This window comes from Eumetopias jubatus, unplaced genomic scaffold (genome assembly GCF_037043125.1).
Source record: "Eumetopias jubatus isolate StellerSeaLion01/CBP00866 unplaced genomic scaffold, mEumJub1_p1.0 scaffold_3, whole genome shotgun sequence".
NCBI lineage: Eukaryota > Metazoa > Chordata > Mammalia > Carnivora > Otariidae > Eumetopias > Eumetopias jubatus.
Genome location: NW_028274809.1, coordinates 88,705,213 through 88,723,677, shown reverse-complemented (window position 1 = coordinate 88,723,677; position 18,465 = coordinate 88,705,213). Strand labels below are relative to the sequence as shown.

At 36.1% G+C, this 18,465-nt stretch overlaps 1 protein-coding gene across 2 annotated transcripts in view; it reads right to left on the bottom strand.

Annotated features, from left to right (window-relative positions):
- Positions 1-18,465, bottom strand: part of LRP1B (LDL receptor related protein 1B) — a 1,880,289-nt gene that overhangs the window by 296,669 nt on the left and 1,565,155 nt on the right. For both annotated transcript variants that reach the window (XM_088022156.1, XM_088022157.1), the window contains 4 exons: positions 8,482-8,674; positions 7,727-7,852; positions 3,780-3,908; positions 1,384-1,503 (listed from right to left, as the gene is read on the bottom strand). In XM_088022156.1, coding sequence (XP_087878282.1) covers positions 1,384-1,503; positions 3,780-3,908; positions 7,727-7,852; positions 8,482-8,674 — 568 coding nt within the window. The remainder of the gene's footprint in view (positions 1-1,383; positions 1,504-3,779; positions 3,909-7,726; positions 7,853-8,481; positions 8,675-18,465) is intronic.

Genomic DNA, 18,465 nt, shown 5'->3' with positions numbered 1-18,465 from the left:
CTAAGGTGTAAAGTTCTCAGTTTTGCTTTAGAAGGATCTCTAGAAATGAAGCTGACAGAAACATCTGAGAACATTTTAGTTGCTTTTAAAATCCTCAAAGCTCCACCATAAATTTAATTCTTAGTGTTTTAAATGATTGCATTTTAAGGTACATAAACATGAGTTGTACAAATATCGATGCTATAGTAACATCTTTAGACGAGACAAGCACAAAGGTATAAATGCCTAAACTGGAGGAAACTTGAAACCCTCATCTTAATTCCTAAATGTAGTATATCTTACTTGTGACAGACAGATTGATAGGCAGCCATTTTTTGTGTGTTTTAAAATAACTGGGAGCACAGTTAAAATTTTATACATCAAGTGACTACTATTGAATGTTGCAGCTGAGATGTGCTTATTTTTAGTTTATTTGAAATGTCTAATTGAAGGGGGGGAGCAAATATTTGGAATTTGGAAAACCCTAAACTTTTTGGTAAGGAATTGTAATTTTCATTTACATTTTCTTTAAGGACATAAAAGGTTGACAATTGATATAGTTAAATTGAACCATAACCATTGGTGATCACGGGGCAGGTAATTGGAGACTGCAGAAGAACTTATAATCTAGGAATTAAAAAATAAGATCCTGAAGTTTATGTTTAATTGCCTCAATTTCTCTATTTATGTGAATTTATAAACTGGAGAAAGTTTTGAATGAGGTTAATCTTGTCTAATATAAGTAAATGAGTCTGTAGACTGATCTCCCCAAACTAAAAAGTACAGTACTTGGAATTGTGTTCTTTATGGTTGTAGTGTTGGTAAAGCGCTAATAAGCAGAAAATAAAGGAATTACAAGTGGAAAAAAAAAAAAAAGACTATTGTGTTAATCCAGGCTCAAGGCAGATTGAAAAAAGATATTTCAAAGAATTGTATGATTTACTGATATATGGACATGTGGGTGATAAAATATGGTAAAAAAGAGGAATCAAGGATAACACTAAGTTTTCCTGTCCAGTTGCTAGGAAAATGATGAGGTCATGTGAAAAACAGAGAATTGGGAAGTGAAGGAGAGCATTTTTTGGAGCAGTACATTCAGTATTACACATTCTGGCAGAAATGTCCAATAAACAAGGTGGTAGAATTGAAGAGATGAGAAATGACAAGAGTTTTGAAGTGAGCAAAGGGATAGAAACCAGAATAGAGAATAGAGAATATAGTCATAATGTCAATGAATTCTACTAACTCCCTTCCAACAGCAATTACCAAAGTGTGGTCCATCTATATTAGCAGGTGCCATAGACCAAAAGGGTGAAACCACGGTGGTCTCAGGAACACACAGTGGAAAAGTTCAGGAAACACTTAGCATAATAATATTCCTAGGCTGATGCCACATACATTTACCTTTACAGTCCAATTCATCAGAATTGTCCCCACAGTCATTTTCACCATCACATAACTTGCTGTGAGGAATGCAACGCCGATTGTAGCAAGGCTTGAAACCTCTTCTACAGCTTCTGTTTTCTTATAAAGAAAAGTAGAAACATAATTGGAGGTCTTATAGAGATATTTTTACAAATAGAAAATCACAGATGAGTTCTAATGTCATAATGATTGGATCATGGATCCATAAAAAAAAAGTGCCATGCAGTATCAACGCTCTGGATTAGAATATGCATGCATTATCAAGTATTTTATTCATTAAAGACCTTTTGACTGAGTGCTTTAACTTCAGGGATTCATATTTGGAGATTTCTTCAAATTATACCCACATTATTGTTTCTGATATCTGTGTCAGTTAGCACAGAAATAAACACATATGCAACTCTCAAGAAATAAGTCCTAACTCAAAAGTCCTAAGACATTCTCATGTCTTAGTCCTAAGTAATAAGTCCTAAGATCTATCTCCTATCTCCTCTGCATTTCATAAGGCTTTCATAACAAGAAAAAAAAAGTGGTAAAATATGTATTCCTGAATCAATGAATCAGAGGGTTACCTAAATATCCATAAATTTCTCTTAAAAATCATCTAAAAATGTCTATCAGAATTTCCTAAGGAGAAGAATAATTGCCTTCTGAATTCTATTTACCTTAAAGAGAGTCCCCTAACATTTTCCAATTTCGGGCAGAAGGTACCACTTAGAATAATAATAGCTGCCATTTACTGAACACTAATTTTGTGCCTGGCTCTATATGGAGCAAATATAAACATACATTTGTTTATTTAGTGCTCTAAACCAACATTCAAACTAAGTTTAGTTTCTCACTACGAAACAAAGTTTTGTAGTGAGAAACTAAAATATGGAGAATTACCCTTGCTCTTACTAGTCATACACTAGTAGGGTTAGGAACAAAGATTTAACCTCAGGTGTGATTACAAAGCCTAGAATCTACCTGGGTTGTCAAACTACAGCCCACAGGCCAAATGCAGCCCGGGAGCCTGTTTTTGTATAGCTCTGACACTAAGAATGGTTTTTATATTTTGAAATAGTTGTAAAACAAGATTTTTTAAATAAAGGATATTTCACAGAGAGCATTTTTGGCCCACAAAACCTAAAATACTTAACTAGCTAACCCTTTGCAGTTAAAGGTTGCCAACCCCTGCCCATGTGAATATTATCTTGCTTCTCAGAAGGTAAAAATAATGTGAAATATATTCTCAAGACAATTCATAATAAATGCAAATTTGCAAGCTCACCATTATTATTATATTTTTATATCTTTTAATATTTTAATAGTGTATAGGGTATAACCATTCAAATGAATATGCCATTTGAGGTAAATTCACTAAAATTTTAGTTACAGATCAGTCATGGACAAATTATATCTGACTATCATTTTAACTGAGAGTGTGTGATCCTGCAACATGAAAGAATGCGAGAACTGTCTGCAAATTTCCCAAACCCTACCTTCCTCTTATTTTAACCACTCTGATTATTTAGGTATAGTTATTATCTAATAGAACAAAAGAGAAAAGTAGAAATCAAATATAGCACCTCCACATACAGATTCCTGAATTTTATAGAGCATACGATACCAATACTCTAATATTATAGTGCAAAAATAAATCATACCAATTTAGAAATAACCTGGAACAATTCTACAATAACTATTAATGATTACACATATACAACTTTCCAGGAAAAATATTGTTGGGATGAAGGCAAATATCAGTTGCTTACTGGGCTCAAAAAGCCAATCTCTACCCCCGAGAGAGTGAACGGTTGACTATCACTTAGTGTCACCTACAGAGGCACAGCTGGAGGAATTCCATGCTTGATGAGGAGGATGGTTAATGCAATCAGACTTTGTGCCCAAAGACACTAACCCTGGGCCAATCCTGGAGGCAAGAATAAGGACAAAACTTTGGTATCAACTCAACAGCATGCTATTACTGACTGATAGCAGAACTTTGCTGCCGAGTAAACTTACAATATCCACCAGTAACTAATATTTCTGCCTTACATTTTTAGGAATGTAAGCCTCAAACTTATCGCTACATGATGAGTAACTAGACAGCTTAAAAGAAAGGCCCCTGTTGTATTTAAACTTGAACTTTGTAGATGGAAAGCCATGAGGAAATTCTTCACTGAATGTCGTGGGTCCCAAATAGGACATAAGGAGTCCCATTTGAACAAGAACACAAAGCCAAAATCAATTACGTTAGACCTACATGTTAATGAGAGACATTAAGGAAATCATACATGTGAACTAAATGGAGACAATCAAACCAAAAACTATGAAAGTAATTACAAACTTCTCTCTGAAGTGAGGACATACATCACATATGAGACACTTACCACAATAGAGCTGTTTTTCGTCTGACTTATCCTTACAGTGAGGCGCGCCATCACAGGTGAGCTGATAGTCAATACACTCTCCGTTTCCACACTCAAACTCTGAATACATGTTGCAAGATGAATTTTTAGCTGAAAGGGATCAATGTTTTGACTCAATAACAAACATTTCTGATACCATGACAATTTTTTTCCTTAATCTTTATTATAAAACTAAACTAAAACTTATCAAAATATAAAATCAAATAAAGGGCAATGGTTTATGGCATTTCTTTATCCAAAAAAATTAAAAGGAACACCTTTATGTTTTCTGTTTTTACATTCCATTTTTAAAATTTTTAGGAATTGCCTCACTTCATTTTTCTTTTTTACCTATTTGTATATTTTACTAATTATTTTGTGACTGTATATGTGTGGAAAGAAGGATGGGCTTACATTTGGGTGATCTTGCTTAGCAGTCTACCTTAAAAATAAATAGTAAAAAAGAGCCAGTTAAAGGAGTTCTGTACATATTGAGAGAGGTTTTTTTTGTGTGTTTTCTTATTGAAAACTATAACATATTCTTCAATTCACTGAAATTTTCCAGTACATAGAGTTTTCATTTTTGTTTCTTTATTTATTTTTGTTTCAGTATAGTTGAAACATTAGTGTCAGGTGTAGAGTTCTCATATTTTTATGCTTGACTTGATTCATCTCATCTAAATCTACCTCCAACTGATCTTTCTCCCCAGCTATCATTTTAGGAATTCTCAGTAGCAGCTTTCGTAATTCAGAAGTACTGGAATTGCGAGGGGAGAGGCACAGGAGTCTACAGCCATAGCACCCTGAACGTGCCCGATCTCGTCTGATCTTGGAAGCTAAGCAGGGTCGGGCCTGGTTTGTACTTGGATGGGAGAGGCACAGGAAACTGTGGGTTGAACTGAAGCATGTGCACCGGAAGCTTATGGGCTCCAAATGACCACTGCCATCATGTCCCACTTCTAAATCTCAAGATTTTTGTAAGAAATTAAAAGCCTGAGTTTTTATGTGACTTGCCCAATCTGTGAGCCCAGACCAATAGCAACAAAGTACAAACAAACAAACAAACAAAAAACATCTTTCTACAGCTAGGTATCATCCCTGGAATGCCAGTATGTGACCCCTGTTTTAGAAAGATCTCTCCTGAGGAAAATAGACCTATTTTTATTCTTAAGTAATAGATTCACCAGCAAACATTTGGAATCCAATTTTGTGCTCACATTATGTGTTGTTTGCTTGCTTGTACTCACTCCATTGCTTGTTGAGTAACTGTACAGTGAAATCCAGTCATGCTAATTATATTGGAGGTAATTGGAATTCATTTATCTCTACTAATGCAGAAAACATAGCTTAATTTTATAATTTACTATCAATTTCTTTTCAAAGCTGTATTTTAGAAATATTCAATTACACAGCTACTAATACTATGTGAAGTTTCAAGTGTTTTATTTCTTTATTATTCCTAGAATTTATCTCATTTTACAGATTATCTATTTATCTATTATCTATGACTTCCAACTGAACTCTTCCAATATTCATTTTTTTCACTTTCCAAAAAAAATTTTTTTTTTCTTGGTGCAGACTAAATTTGACTGGTCAGGTAGAAAGGCATTTTAGAGAAAGTAACAAAGAATTTAAAAGTCTAAAAATATCTTTAACTTCAAAGGAACAAGTGTTAAGAAGGGTACTGACATTACCGCATATGATCACATTTGAGCATGAACTGAACAAAATTCACTTACTGAGAGGCTATTGACTTTCCCAACTTATTCTGTCTACTTTCAACACATCTTGTTTAACTTCTCACTTCTAATGAAAACTAGCTGTTATGATTGAAAATGCAAATTTTGCTTTTATAATCATGCCTTTGAGGGAAAAATACAACAAAAATGTTTTTATTGTGTAAAATCAAATCTTACATAAACACAATTCTTGTTTAGGTATGTTCATTTGAAATAGCATTGAGTATTTTATGCTTCTTTGCAGAAACAAAAATATGGTTCAGCTGTCCTCTAACTCTCTTACAAGATAATTGCTTAAATTATATTTGTTATTCTTATTTCTGTTGTGGATGTTGATAAGGTTAGGAATGTTGTATAAAATGTAATTGCCTAATCTTTCTGTCAAGAGTTATGACAACACCTGATTTTCCTTCCCTTGTCCTGAGGGAGGTGTTAGTAAATGGTCTTTCACCCCGTCAACACTGCCATTAACATGCTTGAACTGCCCTGGGTGAACTAATTCAGATGTGGACATAGATATGCCAGAAACATCCTCATTTCCCAAAGATGGATTTGACAAGAAGTTACTCTCCAATCTCTCTGCTGGACCACAGGATTTCAATATGAATGCACCATGGATACAGGATGCTTCTAGAAAGGTCTGTCAGCTCTGAGGAATCCAGTATCACTCTACAGTTGCATGTGAGTACAACTGTGCTGGTTTAAAAGGTAGTTTTCTTTCTGATTCATTCCTTCTCATCAATAGAGAGAAGCAAGTGGCTTAGCAGGGACAGATGTATCCAATCTATTTTGGAGCAAGGACAGGCATCCACTGTGTACAAATAAGCCTTGCTATTTTGCTTTTCTGCTAGCCTGTAGTGACCTGTGAAAGAAAGATTGGTGATTCTAATGCATGGCTAACACTCCAGGCTTACAGATGGCATCAGGTCCAGACCATTACAGCTGAAACCACAAAAGCAAACTGAAAGAGAGAGTTTAAGCAATTGCCTGAGCAATTCAAAGAAGTGTTAGGTTACTAAGAAATACGGGAATTTGTGGCCTGAATTATTAAAATTTGCTGTCTTCATTTAAAGCTTACTGACCAATTGCATCATTCCCTTGTTTGCACTGGCACAGTCTTAAATAAAAGTCTTTTACTTCTTTCGCTAAGAGGTGTCCCTTGGGCTGTGGTACCAATTTGCAAAGTGAAAAGATATGTGTATATTCTTGTCTTAGGTGCAATAGTTTTCAAAGTAAAGAAAACAATGTTAAAGGTATTTAGGTGTATTAAGGTACACAACAGATAAAAGAGAAGATCCTCCTGATAAATAAAGACCAAAAGAAGAATGAAGATAAAGATGAAATATACTTATACCATCTGATACTTATTTTTATAATGTACACATATCCAGCTCTGTTGATTTTCTAAAATGAAGATAAAAGATGAAGTTATAGAGAAGAGAAAAAAAAAGCAGAACAATTGCCACATCCTGAGAGTGAGTTCACCAGTTTCCAACAAGATGTTTGTCTCTCGTCTTTCTTATACACAAACAGTCTTAATGTTAAAAATAAATTAACATTCTTTATGTTGCTGACTAATTTCTCATGGCAATATTAGAACACTTGAACCCTTATTTATTTTGAAAACAGTTTGAAAATTTAGCTGCTAATAAGTGTATACTGTAATGGTACTAATTAAAGATTATAATGCCTTTTGGGAGATATAAACATCATGCAAGGCTGCAATGTTACATTCTTAATTAACCGTTTGGAAATGATTACAAATAAGCTGCATGAGCCATTCTCTCTCATTTACATACTGTGAGGGACTGAGTAGTTTTACTACAAGGTTACTGATCTACTGCCTATATACTGGTTTATTTCAGCTTTAATTAATTTTGCAATTGACTTAATTCTCAAAGTGGTAACCACAACTCTTCAGATGATTTGCAGGTATTTCTCTAACTAATCCAACACCTTCCAGCCCGCAATAGGGAGTACACCATTTGTCACTGTTCTGGTTATTATCTATCATATGGTGTTACAACTAAGTAGAATGGTGAATCGAGTTCTTTTTAGAATAGAGAGATATGCCAACTGGGCCTCTAAGATTAGAAGAGAGTACAACTTCATGAACACTAAAACAATTTCAATGTCCATGTGTGCCTTTTGAGGAGTTATGTCATATCACATTTCATTGTGTTTACTTACTCACACATCTGTTGTCATCTAGTAATATTCGATCCCCCCTGCAGGAACAATTCACTCTCCCGCTAGGAGTTAAAAGGCACAGGTCATGGCAACCTCCATTTAATAAGGAACATGGAGAAAGTTCACCTGCAATGAAGAGGCTTTATTGGTAACATTTTATATTGGATTTCTATTCTATGTTAGATAGAAATTAACAGTAAACTGTTAGGCTGCCCCCATCTCTCAAAGATACAAACAAGGAAGATTCAGGACTTTTAAAAATCCAAATATCACAAGAGATAAGAACATTAGAAAAACATGTAACATAAGTCATTACATCTTCTAGAACATTAGTCAAGGATGCCATGGCATCAAATGAACTGGTATCACTTAAAAACACACTGACACTTCAGGCTGCAATTTTTGTAGATATTCCAGTGATTAAAGAACTTTTAAGCCCAGATGTAAAGCTTATTTATCAAGACGTATTATTTTCATGGAAACAACTTGATTTGAATATTCAAAGATTGAGAGTGAGAGAGAATAAATTTCCAGAAACAAGTGATTAAAAAGGAATTGTTCTTCTGGTGATAAATTAAAAACTACAGAAGTTACCTTGAGCATTTCAGATAATTTTAATGTATTGAATAGTCAAATCCTAAACACTATACCCAGGAACTTTAAGAAAACAAAATCCAACTAAGTAGTACTAGAAAACATAATTTTTTGAGAGATTATATAATTAGGAAATACATTTAGTTTCTAGTGTAACTTACAGCTATTGGTGTCATTGGCAACAGCTATGATTCCCATTGGTTGATGTGGAATATCAGAACGAAGAATTTTTGTATCTCCTCCTGTGTACTTGTTGGAACGCAAAATAGCTCTTCTTCCCCAGTCTGACCAGAAGATATAATTGTCATAAACAGCTAAACTGAGGAAAGTTCCTGGCCCAGATTTGACAATCACCTGAAATAAATTTAAATATATATATTAAATGAATTATAGATATTCCTATATCCACACCTAGTTTTGCTTCAAAAAATTTTTAAAAATATGATTGGATTTAATCAATAAAAATCATCAGATAAAAATGCATTTTACTAAATGTATTATCATAAAATTCTTTATAGCTTATTTAAATGTTTTAATCATTCTTAGTGTTTACAATATGTTTATTTAATATTTTAAGTATATTTCTATTTACTAATCATTCAGTTCATATAAGTAACTACATTTTTTCAGTATTATGAAACAAAATCACCAGGTCAAAAACATGAGATTATGATTACTAATAAACATTTATCTTTATTAAGAATCACCAAACATCCAGTGAACACTCATCAGGCTCTCAAAATATAAAAGGAATATAAAGAACTATAAGACCCAGGTTTTTCCTGGCGGAGCAAGATGGCAGAGGAGTAGGAGACCTGGATTTCGTCTGGTCTTAGGAATTCAGCTGGATAGGGATCAAACCATTCTGAACACCTACGAACTCAACAGGAGATCGAAGAGGAGAGTAGCAACAACTCTCTGAACAGAGAAGCGACCACTTACTGGAAGGTAGGACGTGCGGAGAAGTGAATCCAAGGCGATATTCGGGAGGATAGATGGCGGGGGAGGGGCCTCCGCTGGCCGCTTCTGGCAAGTGATAGAGCCACAGAGCACAAAATTGGAACTTTCAGAAGTCGGCTCCGCTGAGGGACGTCGCTCCAGTGGCTAAGCAGGGGGTGGAACCCTCACGGGACAGTGTGGTCTCAGGACCCTTGGGGTCATAGAAAGACCAGGGGTGCCTGAGTGCAGCGGAGCTCCCAGGTATCAGAGCAGGGAACCCGGCTGCAGAGCCCGCGGCTCAGCAGAAGAGCCAAGGCACAGGCTCTCAGCTTGGGGTTGCCATAAACTGTGATCGTCGACAGAGTCAAGCCACTCTCCTCCAGCAGGGACCCAACAAGCGGCAGATCCAGGGAGACTCCCCTTCCTCCCCTGGGAGGAGTGGTGCGGGAGCGCACCACAGGGATCTGCTTGGTTTGGAGACTGCCATCCGAGTCCGGTGCCAGAGAGAGAAACGCCCAGTCACAGGCCAGGTGAGCACAGAGTGCGGCTGGAAACCGGGAACACGGGAGTGACTGGCTGCTTTTCTCTGGGGTCGCACTAAGGAGCGGGGCCCCGAGGTCTCGGCTCCTCCGAGGTGGAGATTGGGAGGCTGCCATTTTCACTCTCGTCCTCCAAAGCTGGACGGAAAGCTTGCAGGGAACAAAAGCTCCCGAGAGCAAACCCAAGCAGATTGTATAGCCCAGACCGGCAAGGGCGGGGCAATTACACCTCCGGCAAAGACATTTGGGAACCACTGCAACAGGCCCCTCCCCCAGAGGATCGGCAAAAACAGCCACCCAAGACCCAGTTTACCGATCAATGAGAGTGGCAGAACTCCAGCGCTGGGGAATAGTGCACATTACAATTCATGGCTTTTTCCCATGATTCTTTAGTCTTACAAGGTTAATTTTTTTTTTAATTTTTTTTGAATTTTTCGTTTTCCCTTTTTCAACCAAGGTCTTATCAATCCCTTTTTTAAAAAATATTTTTATTTTTCATTTATAGTCATAATCTATCCCTTCATAGTAGTTACCCTTATGTATGGCATATATATATATAAGTTGTTCTCTCTTTAAAATTTTGAGATACACTTTCTTCTAACAGATTAAAATATACCCTAAATCTCCAGTGTATGACTTTGATCTAGTCTCCTGCCTTATCACATTCTCTCCCCCTTTTTTTGTTTTTAAATCCTCTTCTTTCTTTTTTCAAACAACCTCTTATCTTATCAATTCCTTTTAGAAAATTTTTTATAATTTTCATCTTTGCAGTCATATTCCATCCCTTCATCATATCAACCCTTATTTTGTACATATATAAGTCTTTCTTTCTTTAAAATTTTGGGAGGCACTTTCTTCTAACAGACCAAAATACACCCAAAATCTAGTGTGTGGCACTGATCTATGCACCAGGCTGATCATACTTGATCATATTCTGTTTTTTTGTTTTGTTTTGTTCTGTTTTTGTTTGTTTTTATCTTTTTCTTTTTCTTTTTTTTTTCTCTTTCTTTTTTCTTTCTTTCCATTTCTTTTCCCCTGGTTTCAGGTCTTTTCTGATTGTTTAGAGTATATTTTCTGGGGATGATTTTACCCTGTTAGCATTTTGTTCTCTCATTCATCTATTCTCCTCTGGACGAAATGACAAGATGGAAAAAATCACCTCAACAAAAAGAACAAGATGTAGTACCGTCTGCAAGGGACCTACTCGACACGGACATTAGTACGTGTCAGACCTAGAGTTCAGAATAATGATTTTAAAGATACTAGCTGGGCTTGAAAAAAGCATGGAAGTTATTAGAGAAACCCTTTCTGGAGAAATAAAAGATCTAAAATCTAACCAAGTCGAAATCAAAAAGGCTATTGATGAGGTGCAATCAAAAATGGGGGCACTAACTGCTAGGATAAATGAGGCAGAAGAGAGAATCAGCGATATAGAAGCCCAAATGATGGAAAATAAAGAAGCTGAGAAAAAGAGAGAGAAACAACTACTGGATCACAAGGACAGAATTTGAGAGATAAGCGATACCATAAGACAAAACAACATTAGAATAATTGGGATCCCAGAAGAAGAAGAAAGAGAGAGAGGGGCAGAAGGTATATTAGAGCAAATTATAACAGAGAACTTCCCTAATGTGGGGAAGGAAACAGGCATCAAAATCCAGGAGGCACAGAGAACCCCTCTCAATATCAATAAAAATACATCAACACCCCGACATCTAATAGTAAACTTAAGGGTCTCAGAGACAAAGAGTAAATCTTGAAAGCAGCTTGGGAGAAGAGATATGTAACCTATAAAGGTAGAAACATTAGGTTGGCAACAGAACTATCCAGAGAGACCTGGCAGGCCAGAAAGGACTGGCATGATATCTTCAGAGCAATAAACGAGAAAAATATGCAGCCAAGAATATTATATCCAGCTAGGCAGTCAATGAAAATAGAAGGAGAGATCAAAAGCTTCCAGGACAAACAAAAAATTAAGGAATTTGCAACCACGAAACCTGCCCTCCAAGAAATATTGAAAGGGGTCCTCTCAGCAAAGAGAGTATAAAAGCAGCATAGACCAGAAAGGAACACAGACAATATACAGTAACAGTCACCTTACAGGCAATACAACGGCACTAAATTCATATCTTTCAATAGTTACCCTGAATGTAAATGGGCTAAATGCCCCAATCAAAAGACACAGGCTATTAGATTGGATTAAAAAACAAGACCCATCGATATTTTGTCTGCAAGAGACTCATTTTAGACACAAAGACACGCCCAGATTGAAAGTGAGGGGGTGGAAAACCATTTACCATGCTAATGGACACCAAAAGAAAGCTGGGGTGGCAATCCTTATATCAGACAAATAAGATTTCAAACAAAACACTGTAATAAGAGATGAGGAAGGACACTGTATCCTACTTAAAGGGTCTATCCAACAAGAAGATATAACATTGTAAATATCTATGCCCCTAACATGGGAACAGCCAATTAAATAAGCCAATTAATAACAAAAGCAAAGAAACACATTGACAACAATCCAATAATAGTGGGGGACATTAACACCCCCTTGACTGAAATGGACAGATCATCTAAGCAAAAGATCAACAAGGAAATAAAGACTTTAAACGACACACTGGACCAAATGGAGTTCATAGACATATTCAGAACATTCCATCCCAAAGCAATGGAATACAAATTCTTCTCTAGTGCCCATGGAACATTCTCCAGACTAGATCACATCCTAGGTCACAAATCAAGTCTCAACCAGTACCAAAAGATTAGGATTATTCCCTGCATATTTTCAGACCACAATGCTTTGAAACTAGAACTCAATCACAAGAGGAAAGTCGGAAAAAACTCAAACTCGTGGAGGCTAAAGAGCATCCTAGTAAAGAATGAATGGGTCAACCAGGAAATTAAAGAAGAATTTAAAAAATTCATGGAAACCAATGAAAATGAAAACACAACTGTTCAAAATCTTTGGGATGCAGCAAAGGTAGCCCTAAGAGGAATGTATATAGCAATACAAGCCTTTCTCAAGAAACAAGAAAGGTCTCAAATACACAACCTAATCCTACACCTAAAGGAGCTGGAGAAAAAACAGTAAATAAAGCCTAAACCCAGCAGGAGAAGAGAAATAATAAAGATCAGAGCAGAAATCAATGAAATAGGACCCAAAAGAACAGTAGAACAGATCAACAAAACTAGGAGCTTGTTCTTTGAAAGAATTAACAAAATTGATAAACCCCTGGCCAGACTTATCCAAAAGAAAAGAGAAATGACCCAAATCCACAAAATCATGAATGAAAGAGGAGAGATCACAACCAACACCAAAGATATACAAACAATTATATGAACATATTATGAGCAACTCTATGCCAGCAAATTAGATAACCTGGAAGAAATGGGTGCATTCCTAGAGATGTATCAACTACCAAAATTGAACCAGGAAGAAATAGAAAACCTGAAGAGACCTATAACCACTAAGGAAATTGAAGCAGTCATCAAAAATCTCCCAACAAACAAAAGCCCAGGGCCAGATGGCTTCCCAGGGAAATTCTACCAAACATTTAAAGAAGAATTAATACCTATTCTCCTGAAACTGTTCCAAAAAATAGAAATGGAAGGAAAACTTTCAAACTAGTTTTATGAGGCCACCATTACTTTGATCCCCAAACCAAAGACCCCATCAAAAAGGAGAATTACAGACCAATATCCGTGATGAATATGGATGCAAAAATTCTCACTAAAATACTAGCTAATAGGATCCAACAGTATATTAAAAGTATTATTCACCACGACCAAGTGGGATTTATCCCTGTACTACAAGGTTGGTTCAACATCTGCAAATGAATCAACGTGATACAATACATTAACAAAAGAAAGAACAAGAAACCTATGACCCTCTCAATAAATGCAGAAAAAGCATTTGACAAAGGACAGCATCATTTCTTGATCAAAACTCTTCATAGGATAGGGATAGAGGGTACATATCTCAGTATCATAAAAGCCATCTATGAAAAACCTACAGTGAATATCATTCTCAATAGGGAAAAACTGAAAGCTTTCCCCCTGAGGTCAAGAACGTGGCAAGGATGTCCACTATCACCACTGCTATTCAACATAGTATTAGAAGTCCTAGCCACAGCAATCAGACAACAAAAAGAAATCAAAGACATCCAAATCGGCAAAGGAGAAGTCAAACTCTCACTGTTTGCAGATGATATGATACTTTATGTGGAAAACCCAGAGGACTGCACCCCAAAACTGCTAGAACTCATACAGGAATTCAGTAAAGTGGCAGGATAGAATTTCAATGCACAGATATCAGTGGCATTCCTATACACCAACAACAAGACAGAAGAAAGAGAAATTAAGGAGTCGATCCCATTTACACCCAAAACCATAAGATACCTAAGAATAAATCTAACCAAAGAGGCAAAGGATCTGTACTCAGAAAACTATAAAATACTCATGAAAGAAATTGAAGAAGACACAAAGAAATGGAAAAATGTTCCATGCTCATGAATTGGAAGAACAAATATTGTGAAGATGTCAGTGCTACCTAGAGCAATCTACACATTCAATGCAATCCCCATCAAAATACCATCAACTGTTTTCAAAAAATGGAACAACTAATCCTAAAATTTGTATGGAACCAGAAAAGACCCCGAATAGCCAGAGGGATGTTGAAAAAGAAAAGCAAAGCTGGCGGCATCACAATTCCGGACTTCCTGCTCTATTACAAAGCTGTCATCATCAAGAAAGTATGGTACTGGCACAAAAACAGACACATAGATCAATGGAACAGAATAGAGAGCCCAGAAATGGGCCCTCATCTCTATGGTCAAGTAATCTCTGACAAAGCAAGAAAGAATATCCAATGGAAAAAAAGACAGTCTCTTCAACAAATGGTGTTGGGAAAACTGGACAGCCACAGGCAGAAGAATGAAACTGGACCATTTCCTTACACCACACACAAAAATAGACTCGAAATGGTTGAAAGACCTAAACGTGAGACAGGAATCCACCAAAATCCTAAAGGAGAACACAGGCAGCAACCCCTTTGACCTCAGCCACAGCAACTTCTTCCTAGAAACATTGCCAAAGGCAAAGGAAGCAAGGGCAAAAATGAACTTATTGAAATTTCATCAAGATAAAAAGCTTTTGCACAGCAAAAGAAACAGTCCACAAAACCAAAAGACAACCGACAGAATGGGAGAAGATATTTGCAAATGCCGTATCAGATAAAGGGCTAGTATCCAAAACCTATAAAGAACTTATCAAACTCAACACCCAAAGAACAAATAACCTAATCAAGACATGGGCAGAAGACATGAACAGACACTTTTCCAAAGAAGACATCCAAATGGCCAACAGACACATGAAAAAGTGATCAACATCACTCGGCATCAGGGAAATCCAAATCAAAACTTCAGTGAGATACCACCTCACACCAGTCAGAATGGCTAAAATTAACGAGTCAGGAAACGACAGACGTTGGCTGGGATGCGAAGATAGGGGAACCCTCCTACACTGTTGGTGGGAATGCAAGCGGGTGCAACCATTCTGGAAAACAGTATGGAGGTTCCTCAAAAAGTTGAAAATAGAGCTACCATACGATCCAGCAATTGCACTACTGGGTATTTACCACAAAGATACCAATATAGGGATCCGAAGGGGTATGGGCACCCAAATGTTTATAGCAGAAATGTCCACAATAGCCAAACTGTGGAAAGAGCCAAGGTATCCATCCACAGTTGAATGGATAAAGAAGAGGTGGTGTGTATATATATATATATATATATATATATATATATATATATACACACACACACACAATGGAATATTATGCAGCCATCAAAAGGAATGAGATCTTGCCATTTGCAACGACGTGGATGGAACTGGAGGGTGTTATGATGAATGAAATAAGTCAATCAGAGAAAGACATGTATCATATGACCTCACTGATATGAGGAATTCTTAATCTCAGGAAACAAACTGAGGGTTGCTGGAGTGGTGGGGGGTGGGAGGGATGGGGTGGCTGGGTGATAGACATCGGGGTGGGTATGTGCTATGGTAAGTGTTGTGAATTGTGCAAGACTGTTGAATCACAGATCTGTACCTCTGAAACAAATAATGCAATATATGTTAAGGAAAAAAAAAGAAGATAGCAGGAGGGGAAGAATAAAGGGGGGAAATTGGAGGGGGAGATGAACCATGAGAGATGATGGACTCTGAAAAACAAACTGAGGTTTCTAGAGGGGGAGGGGTGGATGGATGGGTTAGCCTGGTAATGGGTATTAAAGAGGGCATGTTCTGCATGGAGCACTGGGTGTTATCCACAAACAATGAATCATAGAACACTACATCACAAACTAATGATGTAATGTATGGTGAATAACATAACAATAAAACTTTTTTAAACGAAAAAAAAAGACCCAGGTGTTTCCTTCAGGAAATTTTCACCATGAACGATCAAGCCAGATATGTATGTATTGGCAATTAAAGTTCAAAGGTAAATACCAAACTTCCACTTAGTCCAAAATAAAGGACTAGTTTACCTTCTTAATAAATCAACTATAAAACTGAACAAAATATATAAAACAAGGCTTTTCAGTACATTGGAATCAGGTAACAAAGGACAAGGATTCCTAATTAATTTAGGAAATAAACTGAGTGTGTCTCATTATGGCCATGCCTAAAGGCCTGAGAGAGATTCAGGTAGCAGCAGGGCAGAGAAGAATCCCACAGAACTTAGGCAACACCCTGAGTGGGATAGGGCTGAGATTTAAAGGAGGACAATGGGGTTAGATCTCACAGGGGAGAGAATGTAATAGAAAGAGAACTCTAGATATCTGCTAGGGCTCTCCTAAGGAATTCAGCGAAGTACTATGCACATGCACAAGCATCTGAAGCAACAAGAATTAGAAGAGTTCCCAAAATTCACACAGGTCCACGAATTGTGCTTGTTAACACCAATGAGACTAGAAAACTTTCCAATTCATGGGAGTCTGAATAGAGTAGCTGGAAGGGTCTTGCCTCAGTAATGTCAATTAATTACCCTAGACTAACTCTGCTCTACTCCTAACAAAACCTAAAGGAAGACCTCAAAGGATTAAACTGTTCCCAAACAGTTTAACTGCTTCCCAGGACAGAGCTCAGGTATTTTAATGGAAATATGAAAAATTTACCACTAAGCTACTAGGCAAGAAAAGACACAAAAGAAGAAGAAATGTCTCAAATTAATGCCCTCAACAAAAATGCTAAACCTAAAGTATAGAAAGGGGAATAAAATATAGATAGAGAAATCAAAGAAATAGAAAAAAGAGAAAAAAAAACAATACAGAAAAATCAATGACATTTAAAAAAATGGTTATTTGAAAACCATAAAATGGACAATACATAATGATGAAGTGGGGTTTATTCCAGAAATAAAGATTGATTTAACATTTAAAAAAATCTATTAGTATAATTTGCCATACTAACAGACAAAAGACAACACATAGGAAGATTTTAATAAATGCAGAGAATTTATTTTTAGGATCTACCATCCTTTCCTGATAAAAACTCAGAATAGAAACTAAACCAGGAACAAGAGGAATGATCACTCTCACTTCCACTCAAACTTGTTCTAGAGTTTCTAGCCATTATAATAAGGCAAGAAAACATTTTTGTTGTTGTTGTTGTTACAGATTGGGGAAAAAAAGAGGATGAAATCAAACTGCATTTATTTGCAGGTGAGATAATCTTCCACATAAAAAATTCAATAGACTCTACAAAAAAATAAAAAGCTGCTTAGACTAACTAATATACCTAGTAAAGCTGTATGATACGAGATTGCTACAAAAAATTCTGTATACTAACAATAAATAATTGAGAATTAAAAAAATTTTACAGTGGTATAAACAAATACTTAGTGACTTATATAAAAATAGCTATAAGAACCTAAAAACTATAAAACATTGTTAAGAGAAACTAATAAAACCCCAAATAAAGAGAAATGCCCTATTCATGGTTTGTAAGATTCAAAACTATTAAGATATCATCTCTCCTCAAACTGGTAAATTATACCTAATCCCAATAAAAACCCAGCAGACATTTTCTAGAAATTGACAAGCTAATTCCAAATTTTGTTTGGAAATACAAAATACCTAGAATACAAAAAAATAGGTAAATAATAAGTTGGCCCAATAAATTGACAGTTACCAAGACAGCATAGTATTGGAAAAAGATAGAGAAATACATCAGTGAAACAGATGAGAGAGTTCACAAACAGACCCATACATATATGGATAACTAATTTTTGATAAAATTTTTAAAAAGGATAGTTTTTTCAATAAATGGTACTTGAATAAATAAATAAATAAATAAACTTCCACCTATATAAAAAAATCATCTGAAAATATATCATAGGCCTAAGGGCAAAATATAAACTATAAAACTTCCAAAGAAAAATATGGAAGAAAATTTTTATGATCTTGGGGTAAGCAAAGATTTCTTAGGTATGACATCAAAAGCATGATTCATGAGAAACATTAATAAAATGAACTCAGTCAAATTATAAAACTTCTACACTTCAAAGGACAGTGGTAAGACAAGAAAAAGATAAGTCACAAACTCTAAAGAAATATTTGCAAATCTTAGGTCTAGCAAATCACCCATATTGAGAAAAAAAAA